The sequence below is a fragment of the Rhinoraja longicauda genome, chromosome 5 (assembly GCF_053455715.1).
Source record: "Rhinoraja longicauda isolate Sanriku21f chromosome 5, sRhiLon1.1, whole genome shotgun sequence".
NCBI classification, from domain to species: domain Eukaryota; kingdom Metazoa; phylum Chordata; class Chondrichthyes; order Rajiformes; family Arhynchobatidae; genus Rhinoraja; species Rhinoraja longicauda.
Window position 1 is genome coordinate 21,773,183 of NC_135957.1, and position 23,828 is coordinate 21,797,010.

Below are 23,828 nucleotides of genomic sequence, written 5' to 3' on the forward strand. Positions count from 1 at the left end.
CAGTCTTCAGCGACCCAGTTTCAACCATGATCTCAGGTGCTGTCTTTCCCCCTGAAACTGTGTGGGCACTATAATTTATAAAAGCACAGGAAAAAAAACTGCTTTGCCTTTTGCTATAATTTATCAACTACAAGAAGCAGTTAATTTCGAGCTGGAAGAAGATTATAAATATTTAAATACAGTACTTGCGATGTGGCTGATAAAAATGACACTCAGTTGTTTCAATAGGTTTTAGGTTTCAGGTTCTCGTTTCACACCTTACCCTTCCATATTTCTACTTTCCATCACCCCTGAAGAGTATCGACCCGAAACATCACCCATTCTTCTATCCAGAGATGCTGCCTGTCCCGTTGAGTTACTCCAGTATTTCATGTCTATCTTTGGTGTAAACCAGCATCTGGAGTTCCTTCCGACACATCGCTACAAGTCATCTGTTCACTGTCTTACTACAGTTGTGGAACTTGGTATTACTTCCTATGATTAGTAATGCACAGGTATTACTTGTTATAAAAGTGGAAGGTATTTGATTCACTGACTGTGAGCTGACTCCAACGAGAGCATCCTATTCACCATTCTCTTTCCCCACAGCCTATTTAGTCTTGCGTACCTGACCCCATTTCAACACGAGGAGACATTAACAGTGGACAATTAGCACTTCTTTGGGATATGGGAGGAAACTGAAGCACACAGGGGAAACCCACACAGCCACAGAAAGAGTGTGCAAATGCGACACGGCCAGCACCCGAGGTCAGGAGTGAACCCTGGTCTAAGCAGCACTACCTGCCACCACAAGTGGACAAAAACTCACCGGTTACTCTTCTCCAGGAACATTTCATTGGCTGTAAAATCCTACGGGGGCATCATTGTGTCTATGAAAGAAGCCTTATAAAGAGAGCATTCGTGATCTACTATCTACCTCATTGGAGACGCTCAGACTATTTTTGATTGGACTTTACTGGCTTTATCTTGCACTAAATGTTATTCACATTATTCCCTTTATCATGCATCTGTACACTGTGGATGGCTCGATTGTAATCCTGTATTGTCTTTCCGCTGACTGATTAGGTCGCAACAAAAGCTTTTCATTGTACCTCGGTACACGTGACAATAAACTCAACTCAAATGCTCGCCTTCCATTCCACCCATGCTTCTTCTCTTGTATCTCTGCAGACAGCGGCAGTTAGAGGCCATCTTGGTTGTGGCTCAGCAGTTCCATGACACTGTGGAACCCTTGGTCGAGTGGCTGTCGGCTGCTGAGAAGAAGGTTGCAAACTCTGAGCCAATTGGAACTCAAACAACCAGACTGCAAGAGCAGATTACCCAGCACAAGGTGAGTATTCACACGGCACGAGAAGTATACTTATTTTTTTATTATTTGCTTTTACCTTATGTTATTACATATACGTGTTTTTAAAGTATTTTATGTTTCCATTTATCACAGTCACAGTTTATTTTTATTTTTGCGGCTTTTCTCACGCATTTATGCACCTTATGTAGGCTACGGAAGATGACGTCACCAGTCACGGTAAACACTTGCACCAGGCTATTAGCGTTGGTCAGTCACTAAAGACTTTGAGTTCCAGAGATGATAAAGACCTAGTCCAGGGAAAGCTGGATTCTGCCCAGACTCGGTACATTGAGATCCAGGACAGGTGCGGCCGCAAAGCTGCCCTGATCCAGCAAGCTCTCGCCAATGCCTGGATATTTGGGGAGGAGGAAGTTGAGGTTCTGAACTGGTTGGCTGAAATGCAAGACAAACTTGACAATGTGGCCATTCAAGACTGCAATCCCGATCGCCTCCAGAAACAACATTTGGACCACCTGGTATTATTTTTCATTATGTTTTCTGTTTCATTTCGGCAGAACTTTTCTTTAAATATAATTTTCCTTTTGCGCTTCATTTCTGCTGTTTTGCTCAATGCCGTTTCTGACGGAGTTTCTGCTCCTACTTATTTTGTTGACCAAACCTGTTGTGCAATAATAGAACCTCCATGAAGACATTGTCCTGCGGAAGCAACACGTTGACCAGGCCATCCAGAATGGGCTGGCGCTACTGAAACAGACAACAGGTGAGCCCTCAGGATGTGCAAGGTAATGGTTCTCTCCATTCTTATGTTCTGTCTGTGACTGGCCTTTTGGATGAAGGTCTTGTATCATGGTCGTATGGCTCTGGCGCTCCCTGTGTGAATTCCTGGAAAGCCTTCTTCCAGATCGCAGGTGTCCCACATTTAAACCAAGTGTGAGAGTCTTGAAGATGATTGAAGAGATATTCAGGATGCCCCTTCGAAACCTACCTGTTGGATTGCGTCCAACCCAAAGAAGGAAGTAGGTCTTGCGGATAGACTCAAAATAAACCACAGGACAGGGGTTGAGGAAAGGGAATTTGAGAACTGAAGGTATTACTGCCATTGTTGGAGAGGTGAAAAAACAGGAGGTCAAAAATTGGATGAGTGCTGTAATCTTGGAGGGTTTAGGGGCTAAAGGTAGTTACACAGGTAGGCAGGTGAGAGGCTGTGAAAGGGAGAATGAGAATGTGAGGCTCAACATCGAGAGGAATGGGGTGATGGCTAAAGGCTTGATGGAACTCAATATACGGACATTGGAGTTATGAACAAGATGCGACAGAGGTGGCTTGCCCAGGATCTGATGGCATGACAAACAGGATAACTATGCACCACTGTTTTGCAACTTTGCCACACTGCCTTCCATGAAGCAGGGTCCACGTCATCAAACGCTGCTGCATTAGTGTGAATGTGCTTTGGGGCGTTCTGAGGTTGTAAAATGTCTGTATTTAAATGCAATTTTCCATCCCTCTGGATAGAAATTGTAAATTCCCAAAGTGTATTGCTAAAGCTAATATTTAGAGTGCAGGTAACATATACCTGCATTATTTTCAAAAAGAATGGGAAGTAAGTAGATCTAGAAACAAGGAACTGCAGATGCTTGTTTATACCAAAGATTTAATTTGATCCTTGGTTTTTAATCACATATGAATTACGGAATACTAAGAATATTTTTTTTGCCTTTGTAGGGGATGAAGTTATAATAATTCAGGAGAGGCTCGATGGCATAAAAGCACGCTATACTGAGATTACCACCACCAGTGGTAAAGTCTTGAAGACCTTGGAACAGGCCCTACAGCTTGCCACCAAATTTCAGTCTGCTCACGAGGTGTTGTCTGCCTGGCTCGATCGGGTGGAGGCTGAACTGGCCACATGTGCATCTGAGGCACTAGCAGGAGAACAGCTCGCTCAAGCTCAGGAAAGACAACAGGTGAGTCTCCCTTCACCAACGTGTCCATGGTTTGCATGTATGGCCGCACAAACCTGTGTCTTCACGTACCTCCACGTTTTATGGCATAGAATTATAATGTTTTCATTTGCACATTTCCTCGTCCCAGCGTTCAGATGCAATTGGGATTTTCCCATCGTGACAATCAGCATTAGTGCAAGTGTGCACACTGCTTGTGCACATTAGGGAGTGAGTGGGTGCACACACACCAGTGTGTGGGAGGGAGCAAGCAAGTGTGTCATTTCTGGGGACTTCGCTCACAGAAAATTGTTTTGCTTACTGGCTCACTGTGGATGTGTCTGACCTTTTATGAATTGGGTAAGAAGGTATACTTCGAACCACCTCGATGAGCTGTTACTTTGGCAAAGACTGGATTGTTACTCTGTTTTTGAGTGTAATCTTGAACTTCGTCATTTGGGAGAACAATGTCAGGACAACAACAGGTTACTTGCTCATGCAGGGAATCTTAACCTCTGAGTGACCTTCTGTTTTTAGCTTTGGTGCCACTGACTGGAGCAACTGTAGTGTTGCTCCCCGATGTTCTGTTCCTTTCAACAATAGCCCTTGGGATGTATAAAAAGTATTAACACTTTAGGAAGTCTCCAGTTCATCTCTATGTTGTGGACAGTGGCTATTGTGAGTGAGTCAATGAGACTGAAACTTGCCTCTCACTGCAGTAAATGGACAGGAGTTTGTAATTGTAAGGCACTCTATTAAATTATCACAATTAAGTTTTAATAAAGTCTTTCATCATATTATGAAGAAGGATGTTATGCTAACTATTAATGCTAACTCTATATTGATTCTGGTTTTGACTTAAGATAGATTTACTGAATTGGAAGAATTTTGGCCATTAGCTGCAAATTATTATTCATGTACATATGCATTTGCTAATTCTCTATGAACATTAAGACAAGAAATGCTAAGAGCTAAGGAAAATAATGGCACAATGTAAAAAAAATATTTGACATCATAATCAGAAACCATTCCAGTCTTTGACAATGAAGCTTCACTAAAAGGTAGTCTTGCTTCTGTGTAGGTTTTGACTTTGTGTGATGGCATAAGAAGGGGGTAGCAACTTGCCAGCTCCCTTTACATCTAAAATAATCTGTCCATTGGTAGTGGAGCTAATTGTGAGAAATACAAAAAAACCTCCCAGCAAACAATTGACTCATTTCAGCCTCTCACAAGAAGACTCAGCACATATGTGTTGTCCTAAGTTAGTTATGTATCACTTTGACAACATTACCCATTACACATACTTAGACTATTTGCAAGTTACTTTTGATAATTAGACATGACAGATTAAAAAAAAATCAGATTGCATTTCATGAATAAAGACAAGAAAAGTGTAATATATCTGATTATAATATCAGACAGTACGTGAAGCTGTCATGAATTTTAACCATGAAACAGGAAACTAAGGAGGTTGTGTGAAACCTAGATTAGCCCCAACTTGCCCATATTGCTTATTATTGATTTCAGAAATTGGCAGGGTGCAGAACCCAAGTGGCACCTAATCAAGTCAGTTCCTCATTAAGTGGGGGTTCCGGTTAAAATGACCTCCTGTATGTGTAATTCATAAAGTCATACAGTACAGAAACAGGCCAATTGGCCCAATGTCCTTGCTGGCCTATCAATGCAAATCCTATTTGCCTGCATTTGGCCTATATCCCTCAAAACTTTCTCCATGTACCTGTCCAAATATTTTGTAAACATAGAAAATAGGTGCGGGAAGAGGTTATTCGACCCTTCGAGCCAGTACCACCATTCAATATGATCATGGCTGATCATCCAAAATCAGTACCCCGTTCCTGATTTCTCCCCATACCCCCTGATTCCGTTAGCCCTAATGATTCCATTAGCCCCAAAAACATTGTGATTGTGCCTGCCTCTACCATCTCCTATGGTAACTTGTTCCATGTATCCACCGCCCTTTGTGTGAGGAACCTGCCCCTGAAGTCCCCTTTAAATCTCTCCCCTCTCACCTTAAACCTCTAGGTTTTTGGAAACCCCTAGCCTGGGGTAAAGACACTATAAAAACACATTTGACTATCTACATATCTCTGCTCCTCGTAATTTTATAAATATCTATAAGGTCACCTTTCAGTTTCCTTTGCTCTAGGAAAAACAGTTTCAGCCTAGCCAATCTCTCTATATATCTCAAGCCCTCCAGTCCTGAAACATTTCCTGTGAATCTTTATGCTGCCTTCTCTATCTTAATCATGTCCTTCACTTCATATGGCAACCAGGAATGCACACAATTGTCCAAGTATCGTAATAATTTGTGTAGCTGTAACAGGATGCCCCAACTCCTACACACATGCCTCGGCCAATGAGGTCAAGCATACCACACACCTTCACCACTCTGTCAACAGAGATTCACTTCTATACCTCTGGATCAGAATGTTTTATTGCTGATGCGAGAAGGTTTTACATATGTAAATATCGTGGAGAATAATCTACTTTAGGGGAAGAGGGGAAGCACGATATCCTGTCAGATAGGATATGCTATTTACCTTCATTTTGCACATTGTAGAAATGCACCAAAGTCAGGAACAGTGGTGACTTAACAAGTTTTCTGTGCTGGTCCTCAGGAGCTGAAGAGAGAGATGATGGAGTACAGAGTGAGTCTGGACACTGTCAATGAAGTCAGCAATGCTCTGCTGGAACTTGTCCCTTGGAGAGCGAGAGAAGGACTCGACGTGCTGGTGGCTGATGACAATGAGCGGTATAGATCGGCCAGCGAGACCATAGCACAGAGGGTGGAAGAAATAGGTGCTGCTATACAGAGATCACAGCAGGTATGTCACACCCTCCGCTTTATCACATTGGAGTGCCTGCTTTAGTTCACAAATGGTGGTACTTCTGATAAATACCCATGCACAAAGTACTGCCCTGTCATTATTCTCCAGGAACAAAAAGATCTTTTGGGCAGGGTTTAAATATGCCAGGCAGACACTGCTTGATATGGAAGCTGAGGCAGAGCTAAGTTGTTCATTGTTGAAACCATCTGTCTGATCATCAATTGTTCTGCAGGGCTTCCGACAGCACAGGAAATCCATCATAAATCCTTTATGTTGTAGAAGGGACGTTTAACTAACTGAAAGCAGCTACACTGGTAGCAGCTCCACCGGTTTCAGATTGGGTTTGAGTTTTTTATTCAAAGAGGAAAATCAGACGTATGATTGCCAATTAATCAGTGTCATTGTGCATTTTTTTATTTGGAAAGTTTGAGTTTAGCTTATTGTCACGTGTACCAACAAAAGCTTTTGTTGGATGCTAGCCAGCCAGGGGAAAGGCAATGTATGATTACAGTTGAGCCATCCACAGTGTACGGATACATGATAAAGTGAATAACGTTTAGTGCAAGATAAAGCCCTGTAAAGTCCAATCAAAGATGGTCTGAGGGTCTCCAATGAGGTAGATAGTAGCTCAGGACTGCTCTCTAGTTGCCTGATAACAGCTGGGAAGAAAGTGTCCCTGAATCTGGAGGTGTGCATTTAGACACTTCTATTCCAACACGGGGAACATTTTTCCTGCATCTAGCCTGTCCAAGCTCTTTAAGAATTTTATATGTTTTTATATGATCCCCTCTCATCCTTCTAAATTCAAGTGAATATAAGCCCAGTCGACCCATTCTTTCCTCTTATGTCAGTCCTGCCATCCCTCAAATTAACCTGGTGAACTCCCTCAAAAGCAAGAAAATCCTTCCTCAAATTAGGAGACCAAAACTGCACACAATACTCCAGATGCGGTCTCACCAGGGCCCTGAACAACTGCAGTAGGATCACCTTGCTCCTAAACTCAAATCCTCTCGCAATGAAGGCCAACATGCCATTAGCTTTCTTCACTGTCTGCTGTACCTGCATGCTTACTTTCAGTGACTGATGTACAAGGACACCCAGGTCTCCTTGCACCTCCTCTTTTCCTAATCTGACACCATTGAGATAATAATCTGCCTTCCTGTTCTTGCCACAAAAGTGGATAACCTCACATTTATCCACATTATACTGCTTCTGCCATGCATCTGCCCACTCACCCAACCTATCCAAATCACCCTGCAGCCTCATAGCATCCTCTTTGCAGCTCACACTGCCACCCAGCTTTGTGTCATCCGTAAACCTGGAGATATTACATTTAATTCGTCTAAATCGTTAATATATCTTGTAAATAAATGGGGTCCTAGCACCGTGCCTTGCGGCCCTCCACGAGTCACCGCCTGCCATTATGAAAATTACCTGTTAATTCCTGCTCTTTGCTTCCTGTCTGCCAACCAGTTCTCTATCCATGTCTATACCCTACCTCCAATACCATGTGCTCTAATTTTGCACACTAATCTCTTGTGTGACAATAGACAATAGACAATAGGTGCAGGAGTAGGCCCTTCGGCCCTTCGAGCCAGCACCACCATTCAATGTGATCATGGCTGATCATTCTCAATCATTACCCCGTTCCTTCTTTCTCCCCATACCCCCTGACTCCATTATCCTTAAGAGCTCTATCCAGCACTCTTGAATGCATTCAGAGAATTGGCTTCCACTGCCCTCTGAGGCAGAGAATTCCACAGATTCACAACTCTCTGACTGAAAAAGTTTCTCCTCATCTCTGTTCTAAATGGCCTACCCCTTATTCTTAAACTGTGGCCCCTGGTTCTGGACTCCCCCAACATTGGGAACATGTTTCCTGCCTCTAACGTGTCCAATCCCTTAATAGTCTTATATGTTTCGATAAGATCCCCTCTCATCCTTCTAGGGACCTTCTGTGGGACCTTGTCAAAGGCTTATTGAAAGTCCAGATACACCACTTTCACTGGCTCTCCCATAACCATTCTACTTGTTACATCCTCAAAAAATTCCAGAAGATTAGTCAAGCATGATTTCCCATTCATAAATCCATGCTGACTTTAACCGATCCTGTCACTGCTTTCCAAATGCGCTGTTATTTCATCTTTAATAATTGACTCAAGCATCTTCCCCACTACCGATGTAAGGCTAACTGGTCTATAATTCCCTGTTTTCTCTCTCCCTCCTTTCTTAAAATGTGGGCTACATTGGCTACCTTCCAGTCCACAGGAACTGATCCATTGTCAATGGAAGGGAGGTTGGTTTGTGTGATGGTCTGGGCTGCGTCCACAATCTTCTGCAATTTCTTGCTGTCTTGGATGGAGCTGTTCCCAAACCAAGCTGTGATGCATCCTGATGAAATGCTTTCTATGGCGCATCTGTGGAAGTTGGTGAGAGTTATTGGGGACATGTGGAGATGGGTGTTTGTTTACCGGAATAACAACAAGGACATAAACTGGATGGAGAAACCAGTAAATCTGCAGTTCCTCGACCAGACAAGGTTAGGGGGTCATTGATGGAATTGTTTACTTTCGTGAGGGGTTTAACAGAGGATATAGGAAAAATGGTTGCAGTGAGTAAAGAGTGACCACAAGCATGACATGGCACAGATCCAAGCAGAGTAGCAGTTAGAATGTGACCAAAACAATATTGAGCGTTATTATGATTTGGAATACACAACAGAAAAGGTGGTAATCATTGATTTAACACCAACTTTCAAAAGGAAATGGAATTAATTCTTTAGTGGTAGAGAATTTGCAGAAATACAAGGAAAGACCAGGGGTATGGAACTTCAAAGGGGTGTTATTGGTATCAGAGCAATTTCTTCTGCATCGACTGATTCCAAAGGTTGCTGACAAAGGTTTAAGGTTAGATTTTCTTGTAGAGTATCCAGAAACAATCTGAAATAAAATCAGAAAATGCTGGAAGAAAGGCAGCATCTATGGCACGCCCCGACTTGTGAAATCGGCGACTTGCATAACCTCGCACATACGTAATAAATTATTTAAGCCCACTGATACCCCCCATGGTCTCCGCGTCACAGCTCACCCTCCTGGTCTCCGCGTCAGAGCTCTCCCCCGTGGTCTCCGTGTCAGAGCTCCCCTGTGGTCTCCGCATCAGAGCTCCCCCCATCATCTCCGCCTCAGAGCTCCCCCGTGGTCTTCACGTCGAATAGCAAATTTACGTGTGCGCAGTAGCACTTCCATTTCTGCCGCGTAAGGATCCGCGGGACATAACCCTTATGTAAGTCGGGGAGTGTCTGTATAGACAGAGTCAACGTTTCAATGGCCCTTTGTCAGAACTGGAGAAGTGAACAAATAAGTGCCTTTTAAGTTGCTGAGACTGAGGGGTGGAGAGAACAAAAGGCATGTCTGTTATATGGTGGCGATTGGGGTTGGCCAAGTAACACAATTGCTTTGGGTGCTGACTCAGAGAAAGCTGTCTGATGGAAAATATAGCATGGACTGCTAATCCTATTTTTTTGCAGATACATGGTTCCACTGATACACAAGATTAATTTCCACCCCTTCACTGTAGTGTTTAGACCATTCTCCAAGCAGTCATTTCCTATCAATGCGTGACAGTATAATCAAAGGCCGTAGGATTAGTTGTGTAGTTTGCAAAAAAAGAACTAAGTGCAAATCAGCCTCGTGGCAACTAATGGTGAGACAGCCTCTTGGTGACGTCATGTGCTTTGTATTAAATGCCTGTTCTCAGGCTCAAATATAAAGTATGAAATCTGAAAGTTGATACTTGATCTTTCAAATGCCATTGTTTCACTGACCACACGGATCTTTCAAAATATATTTATTTGCGATAATACTTTCTACATAAGCTTTGGCATGAGGGAGCATGGATGCTATTAACCAGAATATTAGCTCAGACCTAAACTGGATGGAGAAACCGGTAAATCGCAAGCGTTCCTCGAGCAGTAAATGTTCTGGGGTGACTTGATAGCATTATTTACTTCACAAGGGGGTTTTACAGAGGACATGGGCAAAAATGGTTGTAGTGAGTGAAGAATTGACTGCATGCATGACACAGTGTTAAGCTGATTAGCAGAAGGAATGTGAAGAAAAAGATGCAATTAGTTATTATAATAATTTAGAATGTACAACAGGAAGGCTGATAATCATTGACAAAAACAGAATGCTTGTCCCAATCCATGCTCAACTTTTAAACACAACTTTGCCACTTGTACTCATATTTGAGCGTTTGAGGGCAGTGGGCCCGTACTCACTGGAGTTAAGAAGGATGAGGGCGGGAGCTCATTGAAACTTACCGAATGGTGAAAGGCCTGGGAAAAGTGCATGTGGAGAGGATGTTTCCATTTGCGGGAGAGACTAGGACCAGAGGCCACAGCCTCAGAATAAAAGGATGTCCCTTTAGAAAGGAGATGAGGAGAAATCTTAGATCAGAGGGTGGTGAATCTGTAGAGTTCATTGCCACAAACAGCTGTAGAAGTCAAGTCAATGGATATTTTTAAGGCAGAGATTGACATATTCTTGATTAGTAAGGGTGTCGGGGAATACGTGGAGATGGCAGGAGAATGAGGTTGAGAGTGAAAGATAGATCAGTAGACTTAATGGGCCGAATGGCCTAATTCTGCTCCTAGAACTTATGAACTAATTTATAGCTTTATCTTATTGTCTTTGTGGAACTTACTCCCTTTTTGTTGTCAGGCGTGAAGAAATGGGCATGATCCAGAACAAGCAGCAGCAGACTCTGGTTTTCATAAACATAAACAAAAAGATTGTGGTGAACAAGACTAAAATTACCCGAATAAAACCTGTTGCCTATACTGCCTCCCATTTATAATCCACCTAAATTCTCACTTCTCCAACCTAACTAATTATATGAATTTCATAAGCCAGAAACTTGTAAAATGTAACCGCTATTTCCAGTCTTCACGTCAGCGTGCTTTTTTCCAAAATGTGTTTTATGACGATATCTATACCATTGTCAAAATGCCAAAACTTTTGCAATGTAACTGTGGCTTTGATGTACTTAGCTTTGAGGTAAGAATTATGGTCAGTAACGCATCGTTGAAATTCTCTTCCTAGCGATTGTCAGGTTCCATCTGTTACCTTGTTTGAAATGCAAAGCTTTTCATGTTTTTAGTGGTTCTTTAATGAGCTGTTCATTTCCTGCTGCACCAATATGTGACTTACTCTCACATCAAAGCAAGATTCACAATTTGACAAAGATGACTGCAAATAAACTATAACCAGGGTCAGAGCCAAGGTATTTGGAGATGTTAATATATTCTATGATGGTAAATAAAGCCTTCAAATCCCTCTGAACTTTATTTGCTTTATCATCCATTTTTCACTTGTTAATAGTAACATAAATCTCTGGTGATAACAATGGTCTGGAGATTCTATCTGCAGAGTATGAATTTAGGTTGGACCGATGTTTACTTGAATACAGAGATATATAGAGTGAAAGTTGGGATAAGGGTACCCTTGTGTGTTTTAAAAAGAGCACAAGTGCTGATGTGAGGAGGTAGAGGGAACATGATGTGCAGTGATTTCAGAGCTGGTGCTGTAACTAATTTTAATGCCTTCCTCTGAGACAAGTGTTTGCACTTGGTGCATACTTGCAGGGCAAGAAAATGCATTGATTGTGTGTTGAAAATGTCGCTTGTGTCCCAAATTGAGGAAGAACGAGTGGGTCCCAAGCAGAGATGAATTTAAAATAGTTGGCAAAAGATCCAGATTGGAGATGAGGAGAACTTGCTTCAAAGATAAAGAACCGATTAATTTTAAAGGCAGGTTGGACTTGAAGGTGCTTAATAGTGAGGGATGTGGAAAATTATGGGCAAAGGCACTAACTATGGTAGCTGGTTCAAAGAGCCGGCACCAAGATAAAGACACTGTAAGTTGGAAATAACTCATTCTTTGATCGTACACCAGTACCTCGACTACTATTCAGAATGCCTTCACAGAGATAGAGTGCTAATTGTGTCATCTCCAAGAAGGTCCATTGTGCACTGTGCTGTAATTGGCTGAGCCAGTGCGAGCAACATGGCTGCTGCAATCAGTAAGTTGGTTTGTTCTGACTATTTTATATTGTTTTCCAGATTTTTTTAGCGCAAATGTCTTTTTCCCACCTGGTTCCAGTGGCAAATCTGTGGGCTAGTGCAGAATAGGATACCACATGAATGATGCTCTGGTGAACTTCCAGTTCCAAATAAGATCTAAACTGGTAGAAAGCCTGTTCCACATTTCTTTAATTTATACCAGTCTTGTCGTTTATGGTTGGGCTTACAGAGGTCACTCAGAATAAGATGTTATTTTCCCAACCTTGTATGATTGAATGACCATTCAACGTTAGCCGACCATGTCTAATTCCGGAATAAACGGGTTGCATTCTTGAATATTTCTGGATTTATTCTTTGATCTTGTAGCATTTCAAAAGTGATCTTCAAATGTTTTGAATATTTGGCATTTATTAGCACCAATTTTATTTCTGCTTGGGTACAAGAAAATTCTTAAAGTTGAAAAAAATGGCTTATTCACATTTATTTCAACTGTATACATTCAAAGCAACCATTGACAAACGGACAGCGTTGTTTTGAAGATGATATCCTATGAATGGGGATTTACAGTTGTTAACAATGGATTCATTAATGATGGCACAAATTCTAAGATTACCCTTGCATTAGTAGTCTGATACAAGGCATTATAAATACTTGGTGAGTTACCAGTAGATCAGTCTTAAGAGCAGATGTTCAGCCAGATGTGCAACCTGTAGAGCATCGAGACCTCGTAAAGAAAACCGACCCTGGGATTGCAAAAAATACTGTTTAAGAGAAAAAAAGAGCTTTAATTTCCATAGTGCTGTAGTGCTGTCCACAACATTAGCTCATAACAAGAGAAATAGCATGGAAACTTGCCCTTTGGCACGCTAGGTCAATGCAGACCATCAGTCATCCATTTACATAGAAACATAGAAAAATAGGTGCAGGAGTAGGCCATTTGGCCCTTCGAGCCAGCACCACCAATCAATATGATCACGGCTGATCATCTAAAATCAGTACCCCGTTCCTGCTTTTTCCCCATATCCCTTGATTCCTTTAGCCCTGGGAGCTAGATCTAACCCTCTCTTTGAAAACATCCAGTGAATTGGCCTCCACCGTCTTCTGTGGCAGAGAATTCCACAGATTCACAACTCTGGGTGAAAATGTTTTTCCTCATCTCAGTCCTAAATGGCCTAACCCTTATTCTTAAACTGTGACCACTGGTTCTGGACCCCCATCAACATGGGGAACATGTTTCCTGCAACTAGCCTGTCCAATCCTTTAAGAATTTTATATGTTTTTATGATCCCCTCTCATCCTAAATTCCAGTGAATACAAGCCCAGTCGACCCATTCTTTCTTCATATGTTATTCCCACCACCCTGGGAATTAACCTGGTGAACCTACACTGCACACCCTCAATAGCAATAATGTCCTTCCTCTAATTAGGAGACCAAAATTGCACACAATACTCCAGGCACGGTCTCACCATCTCCCTGTACAACTGCTGTAGGACCTCCTTGCTCCTAAACTCAAATCCTCTCACAATGAAGGCCAAAATGCCATTAGCTTTCTTCACTGTCTGCTGTACCTGCATGCTTACTTTCAGTGACTGATGTACAAGGACACCCTGGTCTCCTTGCACCTCCCCTTTTCCTAATCTGACCCAATTAAGATAATAATCTGCCTTCTTGTTCTTACCACCAAAGTGGATAACCTCACATTTATCCACATTCTACTGCATCTGCCCACTCACCCAACCTATCCAAGTCATCCTGCAGCCTCATAGCATCCTAATCGCAGCTCACACTGCCACCCAGCTCTGTGTCATCTGCAAACTTGGAGATGTCACATTTAATTCCCTCGTCTAAATCGTTAATATATATTGTAAATAACTGGTGTCCCAGCGCCGAGCCTTGCGGCACCCCACTGGCCACTACTCTAATCTTGCACTAATCTGATTCTGTTCTCCCCATATTCTCAACTCACCTCAGACTCTACCATTCACCCACACACTGGGGGATGGGTGCAAGTTACAGTAGCCAATTAACATACCATCTCGCACATCTTTGGGATGTGGGAGGAAACCGGAGCACCCGGATGAAACTCAAGGGCTCACAGGGAAACACATAAAATTCCATATATTCAATACCCGAGTTAGGGATTGAACCTGGGTCTCAGCCAATGGCTCTACTAGCTTTCACAAGTGCTTCACACCCAGTGAGATATTTGTGCGGTGACTACGACAGGAAAATTGCGGAGTCTAAGACATAACAAATGATTGAGACCATCAGACTTACAATTTGCATTTATTATACAAAACTATAAAAATTGTATTTTGTTGATTGTAAAGCACTTTGGAATGACCAAGTGTGTTAGGCAGAATGTAATGCTAATCGTTGTTGCATCTAACATGTTGAATTATTAACTTCTTGAAACTAGGGGAAAGCCAAGAATGGTATATGTTTTCATTTAAACATTGCCTGTAATGTGACTGGGAAATTACACAGATTACAAGCTAATTATTTGGGATGGGACAGATATTATTGCCTCCATGATCAGTACCTTGGTACTGCTGGAAACCATCATGGTACCCCCCCCTGTTATGCGTAGCCTCTTTATTTAGTACAGTGAAACTAAACTGAACTGCTTGAAGATTTGTGACGGTTAAAATGTATTGTGTGGGAATGCTGATAGAGTTCTCTTCTCGTGTGCTGCCAGATTCGTGGCGATAATGATCCTATGTTGAAGTTCTACCACTCCAAGGTTGGACTCCACGTGTCATGGGTTTCACACTAAGGTTCTGAATGTAATAAACAGAAAGAGGGAATTTCAGATGCGAGAATTTGAGCGGTCACGGTGGCGCAGCGGTAGAGTTGCTGCCTTACAGCGAATGCAGCGCCAGAGACCCGGGTTCGATCCCAACTACAGGTGTTGACTCTACGGAGTTTGTACGTTCTCCCCGTAACCTGCGTGGGTTTTCTCCGATATCTTCGGTTTCCTCTCACACTCCAAAGACGCACAGGTTTGTAGGTTAATTGGCTTGCTAAATGTAAAAATCGTCCCTAGTGGGTGTAGGATGGTGTTAATGTGCGGGGATCGCTGGTCGGCGCGGGCCCGGTGGGCCGAAGGGCCTGTTTCCGTGCTGTATCTCTAAACTAAACCAAAAAAATAGTGCAGCATAGAGAACTATTGTGTAGCATAAACAACCAGAATCCTGGGCCACTAAGGAAATGCCTCAAATGTGGCATTGAGTGGTTGGGGTGGGGAGGTGAAAAGGTTGAATCAGGGTTCATCCTGCAGGAACCTGACTCTGAAGAAGGGTCTCGACCCGAAACATCACCCATTCCTTCTCTCCAGAGACGCTGTCTGACCTCCTGAGTTACTCCAGCTTTTAGTGTCTATCTCCGGTTTAAGCCAGCATCTGCACTGGTATTCTGTTCATCAGCTAAACATTACCTAAAATAGTGAGTCACTGAGTCACTGAGATATGGCAGGAGTACAACATTTGCAAAATAAAAGGCAGGGAGCAGCTGGAAAGTTGGTATTTCCCCACATCTTGATGGCCTGAGCAACTTGACTACATGCCTCACGACTATAGGGGTGGCACAAGGCAGAGCTAGTACTGCCACTGTCTCACAGCTCCAATCATTGGTTTCAATCCTCGCCTCTGGTGCTGTCTGCATAGAGTTTGCACGTGCTCCTCTAGAGAATGGGTGAGGCGAAAGCAGACGCGCTGGGCGGAATGAGGTTTGGGAGACTCTACCCCGTGGCTTAACTGTCTGTCTTTCTTCCCATCAGTTCGAGCAAAGAGCAGATGCAGAGATTGCCTGGATCACGGAAACGGAGAGGAAGCTGAGATCACTTGGTGACATAAGACTTGAACAAGACCAGACTTCTGCAGAGCTGCAAGTTCAAAAGGTAATGTAGCAAACTCGGCAGCCAGTGGCTGCATGTTATTACAAAATAATCTCAGGTTCATTATGAGCATTTATAAACGTGGCAAACTCTGCAATTCTTCTGAAGTACATTGTTGTTTTGAATTGAACATCCAGTTACTTACATAGCTTGGGCCAGTGGCTCTATTACACGATATGTAAGACCATGCCTAAAGCACCCTGGCCTTCATACATAATGCCCTTTCCTCTGTCCAGTTCTACTCTGAGTAAACACTTGTCAAGAGCATGAATACTTTGGACGTCTTTCCAATTTCATGTACACCATTGCAACCAGGCAACCGAGAGCATTGCTCATCACAAAATATTGATCAGATTGGCAGACATTTAGCGGCTAACATTTTGGGGCAAAGAAGATCATGCTCGTTCAATGATGGGAAGTCCATTGTGGCTTCAGGTGGGGTCTATTTTAAGGCGTTGAAGCACTTAACCATTTGCAGATACGTAGTGAGGAAAAACTAATGAAGTTCTGATGGAAGAGACTTCACCTGGAGTCAGTGGTCTGTGCTGTCTGAGCAGGACTCTTGTGTTCCTCACTCACTGTAACCTCAGTGCAATTTACGGGAGAGTGCCAGGACATTGCATTGGTCTTTGCCAGAACTTCAGAGAGATTTAATATATTTAATACCATCATTTCATTGTTGTGCAAAGCTGTTAAAGTGATGAGTCTGAAGAAAGGTCTCGACCCGAAACGTCACCCATTCCTTCTCTCTAGAGATGCTGTCTGCTCCGCTGAGGTATTCCACCATTTTGTGTCTTCCAAAGTGATGCTTCCAGCAGTTTTATTTGTTCCTGTAATTTAAAGAAAATTAACAGTGCTGATATATTCTTCTCTGTATTTGAAGGCATTTTCAATGGATATTCTGCGACATAAAGACACAATTGATGAACTTGTCGTGAATGGAGATCAAATAATGACTTCTTGCACTGAAGAGGAGAAAGTAACCCTGAAGGTACTTGAATGAAGGTGGCAATTACATGTAATTTGCCTTATGTTGGAGCATGTGTGAGCCACCCTCATCTGCAGTGATTACAGACCCATGTTTGAGTGATGAAATGTGAATGAGGAAAAGATGATTTATTTAAGGTGACCGTTTACTACTTGCTTTGACATAAGGGCTTTGGGTTGTTTTTTAGAGGAAGCTGGACACGCTGCAGAAGCAGTACGAGGTGATCAGTCAGATGAACGCGGAGCGGTACCTACAGCTGGAACGGGCTCAGTCTCTAGTCAACCAATTTTGCGAGACCTACGAGGAGCTCTGGCCGTGGCTTGAAGAGACGCGGGCGTTGATTTCCCAGTTGCCCAACCCTGCCATTGAGTTTGAGCTTTTGAAGCAACAGCAGGAAGAACTTCGGGTAAGTGACTGGGTGGATCTGCCCTTTCTGAATGGTATTTTCCGAGCGAAATGGTCTTCAGCTTGTGAAATCGCAAGCAGAAATATGCATTTCAAAAACCTCTATTAGCCCATTCCTCAGAGACTTATTGGCAGAGCTTTTCATCAGTAAACCCTTTTTCTCTCATTCATCGTCTTTGATCAACGTCTTTCTTCAGGTCATGTGTCCCGTTATTCTGACTGAGCCAGCTGTGGCCGGCAGTTCCAAAAGGAACTGGTGCTCCTTGGGTTAACAGGTCTTGGTCTTACAGAGAGCAGGACGGTGGGTGCTGGTGCATCTGGTCATGTGGGGTCCAGCAGCAGATCCCTATTGCATTGCATGACGAGGTGGGTGTTATCCACCTGTCAGACCTGGCACAGGGCAGAATCCACTTTCATTTGACTGGAGTCTCCCGGCCTGGGGATTAAGTGGGAAAAGATAAATACGGAATGAGCCTAGCACATTGATAAAGATAAATACAGAAGGATTGTAGAACATAGAAAAAGACAAAGAGAGAAGGAACATCTGCATGGTTTCTAAATTGGGAGAGTCTTCCACATCTGCATGGTCCTCCAACAGCCTAGACAAGCAATAGAATGATATCGAGTATCGCAGGGTTGTACCATGCCAACAATAATGGAAGGCTCCTCCATCACAGTGTCTACATCTTGACCCACCAGATGGCAGATCACATCATAGGTGGCAGCACACTAGTGTACAAGTAGAAGGGTGTCGCCCTTGCATCCTTTAATGTTGACTGCAGACTTTGAGAAGCTCCCACATGGTAGGCTAGTCTGGGTAGCTTTGTAAGGGTCAATGTAGGTAGACTGGGTGATGAAAAGAAGGTGTTTGGCACTCTTGTCTTCATCAGTCAGGGCATTGTGTACAGGGGATGCTATGTTACAGCTGTACAAGATGGCTGGACCACATTTGGAGCACTGTGTATATGGAAAGCATGTCATTAAGCTGGAAAGAATGCAGATGTATTTACAAATTCTCAGGATGCAACTGCCGCATGTTCTGACATTAATATCCCTAATTGATGATGATTCTCAGGATATTACCAAGTCTGGAGGGTTTATATGGAGAGGCTGTATAGAGTTTTGTCCTTTTTGTTCCTAAATACATCGAACACGTTCATTAGGTCAAAGTGCAACTGCCGCATGTTCTGACATTAATATCCCTAATTGATGATGATTAGCATAGACTTGAAAATGTGCATGTTCCTGGAATGCAAGATTTGTAGGTCAGTTCATATTCTACTCTGGACGAATAATTTATCAATACAATTTGTCCTTGTAATCTCACTAATGTCTCCCTGTCAACCTACATTAGCATTTGTAAATACATTTGTTTTGGAGCAGCTGTTGCCATGCACACTTTCAGCTGCTGCCCTTGGTTGGAGTATATCAGGTTGTGGAAGCTACTGTCATTCCTCCTTCACACTGAAGGTTCTGAGATAGTTTGCTAGTATCGTCAATGAATTTCTTCTCCACGTTGCACACATCTTAAACTTTCTTTCTGAAAATGTTGCAGAATTGTTTGTCCCTGCCTTATTTATCGAGAAAGTTTATCTGAGGAAGAATCAACCCAATCTGAACAACATGCAGCTTCAGATCGTGCTTCAGAAGAGATAGAGATAGCTGTTTTTTTTTTTTCCTCTTGTCTCTCTATTCGTGTTCTGTTGGTTTCATTTACAAATTTTTCACAAAAAAAAAGAAAAAAGTTAGACAATATTGTGTTTTACAAGCTTAATTTCTCCCTTTTTAAATAACACGCCATTCACTAGATAATTGCGTTAAATATCCAAAGGAATGAAATTATGAGGGATATTTTCCAATGTTACTGTATGCAACGTATTGTGGAAGAGCTAAATTGACTATCCATATGAACAATTGTTTTGCTTTCTTCCAAATATTAAGGACAGGTTTTGTAGGAAAATAACTGCAGATGCTGGTACAAATCGAAGGTATCACAAAATGCTGGAGTAACTCAGCAGGTCAGGCAGCATCTAGGAGAGAGGGAATGGGTGACGTTTCGGGTCGAGACCCTTCCTCAGACTGATCTTCTTCAGTCTGAAGAAGGGTCTCGACCTGAAACGTCACCCATTCCCTCTCTCCAAGATGCTGCCTGACCTGCTGAGTTACTCCAGCATTTTGTGATAAGGACAGGTTTTGTACTCAGTTGTTGCTAATTTGCAAAGTACGTTTGGGGGGGTGTTAGTATGGGGTATTGCTAATGGTGAGGCTCTGCCAGTGATTGTGTTTGCACTGGGAGTACGTGCAGAAAAGTCTAAATAAACCCAATGGACAGGATGGTGAAGAAACCTTACCAGCTGATGGCTGCGACTTGTTCAGGAGACCTAAAACAATTCTGTGCTTAAAACACTGACTGGTTCTCACACAAATCAGGAACGCGTAAATTCCTTCTATTTTCCCTTGTTTCCAAAGCTTAAAAAGGGATAACAATTTTTCCAAAACAGCTTTTTAAAAGGAAAAGTCAAGTGTATTTTTGGAAATAAACTTGTAAAATTAAGAAGTTATTTTACACCGAGACATTGCCGAAGAGTTATATTACCATGTGTTTTGGAACACATGACATAAAAGCCACTCTTGCCTCTTGATACCGGACTCTTCGGTGAGCTCCTGAGCTTCAGGAGTCTGGGATTGGAAAACAGCCTACCGCCACTGACAGCAACTTTCCAATTTTGCCTTCTATATGTGTAGAAACATGAAGCTGCTGCCTGAGATAGGGAGTTATGTCTGTGAATTCTGACATTTGCCATGCAAAATCCCGGCCAGTGCTTTCCCCCTCCTTCACCTCCATGATAAACCGCTTTGCTTCAGTGCACGTTTCGCAGGAAGTGAACAGATTTTGTATTTTAGGCCCTTTGGTCAAGTCTGCACCCATGATGTCATCTTCAAAGAGCTTGTTTGTTTGAATTTCCTTTCTCCTCTGGGACCTGGATGCATGCCAGGATACAAATGTTTTCACTGCTTCACCTAGAATACGTTTTAAGCCAGTTAGTTCAAGGTTGGCAAGTTCATTTAAAGTTCTGTTTGGACAACAAAATGTTTCAAAGCACAGATTGAAAGAACAATGTTGCAGACCTTGTTCTGAGCTTGCTTTCCACCATTTCGCTCTCACATCAGTGCATTGTACTCTAGCTTTAACACGTCTACATTGATGTGCCTCACATTGGGAGAAGCGAGAATTTATAACTGTTGCAATTAAATAAATACCTGATACTTACTATGTTCACATAGAAACATAGAAAATAGGTGCAGGAGTAGGCCATTCGGCCCTTTGAGCCTGCACCGCCATTCAATATGATCATGGCTGATCATCCAGCTCAGTAACCTGTACCTGCCTTCTCTCCATACCCTCTGATCCCTTTAGCCACAAGGGCCATATCTAACTCCCTCTTAAATATAGCCAATGAACTGGCCTCAACTACCTTCTGTGGCAGAGAATTCCACAGACTCACCACTCTCTGTGTGAAGAAATGTTTTCTCATCTCGAATAAGCTATTTCACATAGCTTACAATCCTGCGTTCCCACTTTTAATGAAATGTTTGCTTTTATCCTTAGACGGTGGAAATTATACTTTATCTAAGTTCAAGTTCATTTTCTTATCATGTGCACAAGTACAGTGGAAAATCTTGTACGTGGCAGCATCACAGGCACATAGACTCCTACAAACACACAAAACCAAATTATACATTACATTGTAAAAGAAAAAAGACTGCTCAAAAATAAATCATAAACATAATTAGGAAAAAAGACCATAGTAGTGCATAGTGTTCCATTGTCGAGGTAAGATTAGGCCGGTTCAAGATTCTGGTGCTCACAAGAAATTAGCTGTTCCTGAACGTGATGGTCTGGGTCTTGATGTCTCTGTACCTCCTGTCCAATGGTAGCAGCAAGAAGAGGGCTGTGCAAAGACTGGGTTTGATCATAATGATACCATGTGCTATTCTGACCACATCAAAGGAAGGATATATATTGCCATGGATGAAGTGCAGCCTATGTTCACTGAAATAATCCTCTGATGTATCTCTTAGCATGGAACATATGAGGCTTTGAGACAGCAGAGTGCCCGATTCTCAAGCAACATAACTGTTTCACGGTCTTTAAAAAAATTAGTTTCGTACCAACAACCTCAGGCTCTGTGTAAATAGTCTGTCTTAAAAGTAAATGTTACTTCTTTGAATATATATTTGTTAGGATTCAAAGAATTCTGAAGACGTTGTGGGGACATCTGTGTGTATGGGTTAAAGTAACTGGGATTATGTCCTGTGGGGATTGAATAATTAAAAGTGGAGCTTGATTAAGGATTTGGTCATGTTGTTCATTTAAAATCTGGGTTCATAGGGTATTTGAACTTGAGTCACATCTGACATAGTCTCATTGAATAGCAGGACAGCCTCTGGGTAAACTGGTCTGCTCCATTTCTGCTTCCCCCATAATAGAATAAAGTGAGACTTGCTACCAAAACTCAGCCTTTGGAGTCTGCTCTGCTATTTTGTAAGATCACAGTAACCTGAGCTCTGCATTCCCACCTACCACCAGTGGGCTTTTAACCTTCCTGCCCACTTATCAAGAATCTGCTTACCTCTACTGCTGAAATATTCAAACCCACTGCTTCCATTGTGCTTTAAACCATAGAACACACAACGCTGTGCTTTGAACGTAGAAGCACAAGAACAAGCCCTTCGGCCCATAATGTCTATGCCGAACATGATGTCAAGACCATCACTATAGAACATGGATAATAATAGGCCCTTCGGCCCAAAATGTTACAATGTTATAATTCCCATTGAACATAGCTTTGAAGACAAGGGTTCCAAAGGCTCATGAACTGGGAGAAAAGATTCCACCTCATCTCCATCTTACATATCATATTACCTACAATAAATAGGAGGTTGTCAAATGAGGAAAGGTTGGACTAGGCTTTTCATTTAGAAGAGTGAGAGAAACAAATAAGATCTTTAGAGTGTTGACAGCGTGGTGGCAGGAGAATCAGGGGTCACGTTAAAAATAAAGGGTTGTAAATAAGGCAGAAATAAGTTAGGATTGTTTCTCTCAGATGGTCGTGCGTTTTTGGAACCTGCATCTTCCAAGCACGGGAGAAGCCATTAGTGGAATAAACTTTCTCCGAACTGCCACCATGACATTTAATCCTTTCTTAAATAAGGAGGCCAATATTGTACACAGTACTCCAGATGTGATATTACCAGTGCTCTATGTAACTGAAAGCATCTCAATAAACAATGTTGATAGTTTTCCTCATGACATGCCTTTTGCAAATCATGCACTACTTGTGAAATGACAAATTGAAGTTAATCAGATAGATGAATGGCTGGGCCCCATGGAGTGTTATAGAGCAGAGAGAGATCTTGGAGTAGAGGTATATTGTTCCCTGAAAGTAGCATCACGGGTAGATAAGGTGGTAACAAAAACCTTTGGTATGTTGAGTTTCAACAGACAGGGTACTGAGTATAGAAGTTGAGACATTATGTTCGAGTTGTACAAGATGTTGGTGAGACTGCATTTGGAGTATTGCATTCAGTTTTGATCATCCTGCTGTAGGAAGGATGTCAACTGTGGAAGACTGCAGAGAAGATTTACGAGGATGTTGCCAGAACTTTAAGGCCTGAGCTAAAGGGAGAGGTTGAGCAGGCTAAGATGTTATTCCTGTAAAGGCAAGAGGCTAGGGAGAGATCTTATAGAGATGTATAGAATCATGAGGGGAATTGGTAGGGTGAATGCATGGAGTCTTTTACCCATGGTTGGGGAATCAAGAGCCAATTGACATAATTTTAAGGTGAGAGGGGAAAGATTTAATAGGAACCTGAAGAACAACTTTGTCACTCAGAGGGCGGTGGGTATATGGAAGGAGCTGCCAGAGGAGGTAGTTGAGGCAGATACTGTAACAACATTTGAAAATCAGTTAAACAGGAAACAGACATACGAATCAATCGGCCATGATGGCAAGAAATAAATGGCTTCCTATATTAGAAAAGGGACTATACTCAACATGATTCATAAGACTATCCTGAAGGATTCAGATGACGAGGGAAGAGGCTTATGGGGAGCCTGAAGAATTTGGGCAACATTGAATATTCTGATTAGTGCATTAAACTATGTCAACAATGTCTGGAGCAAATGAACTGTGACAACAAGTCCTTGGCATTCATCACAAAATCATTGCAGTTTACAAGGAAAATCTTTAGTGAAGTGTTGCCTGTCTCTGTGTTGCTGTCAGGTCTCTCTCCCGGTGAGATACCCTAATGTTCTGGCTGGATATTTGAGGTTAGGTATGTGCTCTTTACAGGAT

General features: G+C 42.4%; 1 protein-coding gene across 12 annotated transcripts in view; it reads left to right on the forward strand.

The window, feature by feature from the left end:
• Nucleotides 1-23,828, forward strand: part of dst (dystonin) — a 471,716-nt gene that overhangs the window by 389,878 nt on the left and 58,010 nt on the right. For 10 of the 12 annotated variants that reach the window (XM_078399038.1, XM_078399030.1, XM_078399031.1 and 7 more), the window contains 8 exons: nucleotides 1,171-1,330; nucleotides 1,498-1,824; nucleotides 1,985-2,069; nucleotides 3,032-3,273; nucleotides 5,889-6,095; nucleotides 15,960-16,079; nucleotides 16,960-17,067; nucleotides 17,252-17,470. In XM_078399038.1, coding sequence (XP_078255164.1) covers nucleotides 1,171-1,330; nucleotides 1,498-1,824; nucleotides 1,985-2,069; nucleotides 3,032-3,273; nucleotides 5,889-6,095; nucleotides 15,960-16,079; nucleotides 16,960-17,067; nucleotides 17,252-17,470 — 1,468 coding nt within the window. The remainder of the gene's footprint in view (nucleotides 1-1,170; nucleotides 1,331-1,497; nucleotides 1,825-1,984; nucleotides 2,070-3,031; nucleotides 3,274-5,888; nucleotides 6,096-15,959; nucleotides 16,080-16,959; nucleotides 17,068-17,251; nucleotides 17,471-23,828) is intronic. The other 2 variants (XM_078399039.1, XM_078399040.1) reach the window with 1 other exon arrangement.